Genomic DNA, 6000 nt, shown 5'->3' with positions numbered 1-6000 from the left:
GATGTGAAAACCATAAGTAAGAGCTGCCAAATAAGCAATCTAAAGATTTTCAGAGTATTACGGAAGTACGTGGAAGCAAAAGATGATTATATCAATAAAGATTGAATTTATCACTGAAGTATAGATTTGAACAAACATATTTTCCAGCACTGTGAGTAGCATAAAAGTTCGCATAGATCAGAGCCGCTATAAATAAATGTTTATCTCTGATATGGCTGATAAAGACCGTGGTGCAGATGTAAACTGTATACCAGCTGTACCTGAGAAACACGGTAAATGCCTTTGCCCTGCGGGGTGCCTGTTTGTAACTTCTATCAAACTTGTGGTACGCTCACCAGAATAAAATTGTAATTGGTAATTCCTGAAAATATTTCCTAGTTATTGAATAAATAATTGACTTGAATTGCTACCTGGAGCTGTTGCTAATGCCTTAACAGCTTAGACGGCATTAAACAACTTAGATTGGCGGGACGCTGGTCGAGGCTGGCAGTGAACCTTCAATATATACTTCGGTCCCCTATTTCATTCTAACCCTGTAACCCTAAACACTGTCTGATGGGCGAGTTCAGATAACCCTAAACACTGTCTGATGGGCGAGTTCAGATAACCCTAAACACCATCTGATAGGCGAGTTCATTCGAACCCTAAACACCGTCTGTGCTATGGAGTTAACACTAACTCGGGCGACCTTTGAACTTCAACTTTAATCTGACTTTCAAATCTCGTTCAATTAAAACCACAAAATCGCGCATATACAAGGTCCGACAGAGCACTTATTTTAAAATAAAACAAGGTAAGGTTTCAATACGAAAATAGACTTTTCTTATGTGAACATTTGAGATTTGCGAGATATTTGCTTAAACTTTAACTTGATTTATAGGTAACGGAGAACTCACGTTCTTCCAGTACTCGTATATTGCCGGCTCGAACCTGTCACTCTGGTTCTTGCCTACTTATAAATGTGGGGAAGCCTGTAAACAGCGGAACTTCTGTAAGCCTACATCGCTAAGTGTCTTTTCTTATCGACGCAACGAACATTTAATGGATGCCCAGCCCTGAAGAATAAAACTTTTCCGTATTAAATTATTTTATTCCTTTCGTTTGTTAGTGCGTAATAGAGGTTTGCTTCTTGCGTTGAGAAATTCCCTACGATAATTTGGAATAATTATTCCATCGGTCTGTACACATAAATTCATGAGCTACAAGCATAAGAAGCTCAACTGTTATTTTAACTGGTACAATTTCTGCGGTCTCATTTCATTATTGATGCGAATAACTACTGTTGATGTTTTTTGTGCATAATTCTATGGTATATAACAACGCTGTTTTCTTCCTTTTTTATATATTTTTATTTATTTTATTTTAAACATAGGAAACTAAACTGTTATGATAACCGGTACAATTTTAGTCGTCACATTTCATTATTGATGCGAATAACTACTGTTGATGTTTTTTGTGCATAATTCTATGGTAGATAACAACGCGGTTTTCTTTATTCTTTGGAGCACCACAGCTAGTAACTATAATATTCGTCTTTCTAGAACCTAATACTTGCTAACTGACGTGTATAATCTTCACTTGTCCTTCAAGTACAGTGAAGCCTTGTCCCTGCCCTGACGACTTAAGCAGCAGCGCAAGCAGCGGCCCCTCAGACAGAGGAGCCCAGTGACTGAATGCGGTGATAACCTACGCGAGTTCAGTGAAGTTCAGGTGCAGGTTCATCACATTGACTTATTTTACTATTTGTTCCTAAATTATCGTATAAATGGTAGTGATAAATTAATTTAGTTTTTTGTTGACATAAACATGCTTTAACGAGCGTTGGCATTTATGCAACTCAACTCTCATTCCTGAATTACATTTTTTAGGCTAAATTCTGAGATAGGACAGAAGAAGATTTTATCGATGATTATCTTCATTTGCGTTCTGCCAGAACCCAAATTGAGATTTACACCGTAAACGCTGTAAAATGTATTTCCCGGTGCTCGCAATTACGACGAATAATATTCTGCATTTTCTGAACAACACTATCTAGAAAGGCCAGTTTCACTGAAGACCTTGAACCAGCAGCTCTGACTGAGTATACTCGTATTATATTGCATAAACATCACAGATCTGTCAGTGTGATCTCCCATCAAAGCGATCGCCTCCCAAATGGGGGTCGTACAAGTCTTCTTCTTGGCCGCCGCCATCTTGCCGGTAAGTTATTAGAGCACCGTAAGGCATTTCTTGGTCAGGTTAAGATATGGAGTACCCATTAAGACGCCATTCTGAATAAGGTTTTTAATTACGAAATTAATATTTGCGTTATGAAGTTCGACTTCTCATTTGCTTTCTTGTAGATCAATTCTGGATGTATCTTTTTATTGCACAAGCACCGTTTGATTCGCTACAGGCAGCATTATTCAATATGGTCCTCAAAATAATGGTCAAGTTGAACTAACATCAATCAAGTATTGAAATAGATTGGCCTCAGTATTATGCCCAGCAATTTTCAATCTGGCATTTCCTATTCGAATTCTCCTGAAAATAATTTTTTTGCGGGACAATTTGAACAAGTTTGGTAAAATTTGACTGTCTTTTAGTCGCTATATTTTACTTTAATTATGTTATTACTGTATTGAACTTTTGTTTTGGTAAACGGACGCTTAATGTGCAGAAACTTTTCTTTTGTGCCACTGCATTGACTCATATGCGACTACAACACAGTTTCGTTAAAATGGGAACCTATATTATTTATAAAGTCTAATGCTTATTATATAGGTGGTAACTGTCACTTATAGTACTTACTTTCATTGTAGTCCTATAAAAACGAAAATTCAGTAACAGAAACTGCGTCATAACTATGATTAGAAATCATACGATGCATGTCTGGCAGGACAACTCTAGAAAGAAGACAACTTGAGTTGTGTTCTTCAACCAAGGTAATCGTTTCAACAGCACAACATAATTGCAGAATATAAATATATATCCGTAGAACACGATTCGCATCCGCCTTTTTTTAATTGAATGTTGCAATTGTGAGGTCAGCTATCTACGCACTGACATCTAATCTTGAAAATGTCGAGGATTTTTACATCTATATTTTATACGTACAGTGATATGAAACAATAGGATATGCATTAAAAACAATAATCTTACTACAAAACCACACTCATGCAAGTTTCTATCAAGTGGACGAAAACATTATATCTGTAATTGTTAATTAAGCATTTTGTTGCTACAAACTTGCAAGCGGGCGATTCAAATCTTATAATTATGTTATAACATTATTCTAATGGTGTTGTTGTGAAATATAATGAGGCCACAAATCTGGCCACTCACCGTTACGCCACCTATAAACTACTATCGCCACCTATAATCATCGGTGCACCACCTTTAATTTTTATTTGGGTAGAAGTCTTGGCTGTACCGCGTCCTCCCTGCATGTTCCACTGGCATTCATCAGTTAGTGAGTCGAGCATTGCTGCCCTAGAAGTCTTGGCAGCACCGCGTCCTCCCTGCATGTGCTACTGGCATTCATCAGTTAGTGAGTCGAGCATTGCTGCCCTAGAAGTCTTGGCAGCACCGCATCCTCCCTGCATGTGCTACTGGCATTCATCAGTTAGTGTTTATTCATTAGCTCGGCACAAGTTATTGTAATATTCGGTGCGACTGTAATATTGTAATAATATTACAGTCGCACCGGTGTAATATTGTAATTGTTCGGTGTAATATTGTAATACTCGGTGTAGGAATAAGCGACGTAAAAAATTATACACGATGTAAAAGATAGATGGCGTGTAGGCAAGTGATGAAGGAGTGAAGCATTAATCTCAATATTATATCAGATTACTTCGAATTTAATGTATCAAGTGATGAGCCCTTATTATCAGTGAGTTGTGAATATGTCAACTTGTTTCAGAATTTACTTTAGAATGTGAAATGATGAAGACATACGATAAGGTTTGTTTAGTGAAGTCGAGCTTAAAGTATGTACTATAAATGCGGGGGAAATAGGGGATTTATTTAAAATGTTAGTATGACTTGCAGTATACACACGCATAAGACATCATGCACTCGCAGTATATATCATGCACCTGCAGTATACATCATGCACTTGCAGTATACATCAAACACATGCAGTATACATACGCATAAGACGTCAGGAGACGAGCGATACTCTGGCAGGCGTGCATGTGGCCGGGATAGAGGCCCAGTGTTGCCTCTCCCTTGACAACAGCGCCATAGTTGATCGCTTTAGCCGTGACCTCGTTGAGTGTCTTGTAAATGAACGCCTTCATGCCTCTGCTAGCAGAGGCTGGACATAGGCTATGCATGTCCTGTGTGTAGTAGTCCTTGGTTATAACGCAACTGTGTCATCTACTGCTGGACAGCAAGCTTACGTGCAATTGAATACGGCAATATCTTTTTCAGACTTAGAAAGCCAACTTAAGATATCTGTAGATATCAGTGGAAAATTACCTATGTTTTCTGCAGAAGCAGGAGCAAGTTATATAAGATCTGTACAGGATAAGGATTACTCCCTCTCATTAAATTATTATGAATATGCTACGAATAACGTATGAGTGCAACTTGCAGGCTACGGTGAAGCAGCTCTAACTGAAGTTGGTAAAGGTTTTTACAATAGTGGCAAGAACCCATATTTTGGATTGTTATGTGGCGATAACTACATTACTTCTTATCAGCAGGGTGCATTATTGGCCATGGGGATTAACATAAAATTTAGTAGTTCTGTTGCCAAACAAGAGTTTGAGGAAAAGGCTGGAGCTACATTTGGTAGTATTATAAGCGCTGCAGAAAGCATAAAGAATGTTGTGACCCGATATAAGATCACTGGTGCAGTGATGATGCAAGCTTTTCAGGTGGGAGGAGACCCCAGTCAACTTTCTAAGATATTAAATAAAGATAGCAGCGGGAAGTACTATGCACTGACATGTAGCCTTACAACGATGGATGATTGCGTATTAGCTGCTAGTGGTTTACTGGATTATGCAAAAGAAAGCTTTTCAACGCAGTTTTCTTTTCAAAATAATACAGGATTAACGCCTCTTGGTATTGCGTTTAGTCAGTACGCATCAATTAAGTATATAGGTCTTGTTGCTCCTCCCTCTCTAGTTACTCAGGAAGTTATACAAGATCGGAATAGTCTGTTCACTACATTAAAAGAAAATCAATATTACCAACAAAAACTCTACCCGTTTTTTAATCAAGGATACCCAGTTGGCCTAGATGCTACATTCCTCAACAAGTCGAAGTCAATTTTGTCTAAAGCAGATAGCAATGTACGTCTGTTAATGCAAGCACATGAAGGAGCGGCTGACTGTTTTACTTTTCCAGATCAGTGCCACAACATTAGAGCTAGTATAGATTCTCAGCTTCAAAATATTACAAGTAGTGATTTAACATTTATAGATGATATAAAATACTCAACTGTTACTCTAGGTGGTATGTTTTACAATACAGGCGGAGGTTCACCGACATCATGGTCGGCTGTTGTTATACCAACACCTCAATACACACTTCTTAACGTCCTCAGCGTTTACATTACAGATAAAGAATACTCATTTGACGTTTATGTTTATGACAATGCCCATGATTTACATGAATACGCATTTACCGGTAACTCAAGCGATGGTATATGGTATGTTGGAACCTTATGTAAGGACTATCTTTTCAAAGAAAATGATTGTTGGCCTAATAGTGGATTTATTAAAAATATATCACCATTTTTCTTTGAAGCTTATGATATTGCCGACGATATGATGACTATGAATGCGTAAATCGCTTATAATATATGAATAATTAGCGATGAATGGTCTCAATAACATAAGCTGTGATTTTGTCAGGCAGATTTTGCATGAAAAATTGCATAGTTAGGCTAATTGCAGATATTAAAATAAAAAAATATGGCGAACTGATTCAGTGCAGCAGCTCAATCTCTGAAAGGCATTGTCGACTTTTCTTGAGCCTTCGTCCACGATAAGAAGATTATCTTTT

General features: G+C 37.8%; 1 protein-coding gene across 2 annotated transcripts in view; it reads left to right on the top strand.

Annotated features, from left to right (window-relative positions):
- Positions 1-1601: 1601 nt before the first annotated feature.
- The window catches only part of LOC108664972, a 29099-nt gene continuing 24700 nt past the window's right edge, over positions 1602-6000 (top strand). For both annotated transcript variants that reach the window (XM_018151682.2, XM_018151680.2), the window contains exon 1: positions 1602-2199. In XM_018151682.2, coding sequence (XP_018007171.1) covers positions 2155-2199 — 45 coding nt within the window. In that variant the 5' untranslated portion in view covers positions 1602-2154. The remainder of the gene's footprint in view (positions 2200-6000) is intronic.

The sequence above is a fragment of the Hyalella azteca genome, unplaced genomic scaffold, assembly GCF_000764305.2.
Source record: "Hyalella azteca isolate HAZT.00-mixed unplaced genomic scaffold, Hazt_2.0.2 contig8596, whole genome shotgun sequence".
NCBI lineage: Eukaryota > Metazoa > Arthropoda > Malacostraca > Amphipoda > Hyalellidae > Hyalella > Hyalella azteca.
Note: the sequence above shows the minus strand (reverse complement) of the source record. Positions and strands in the feature narration are given on the sequence as shown.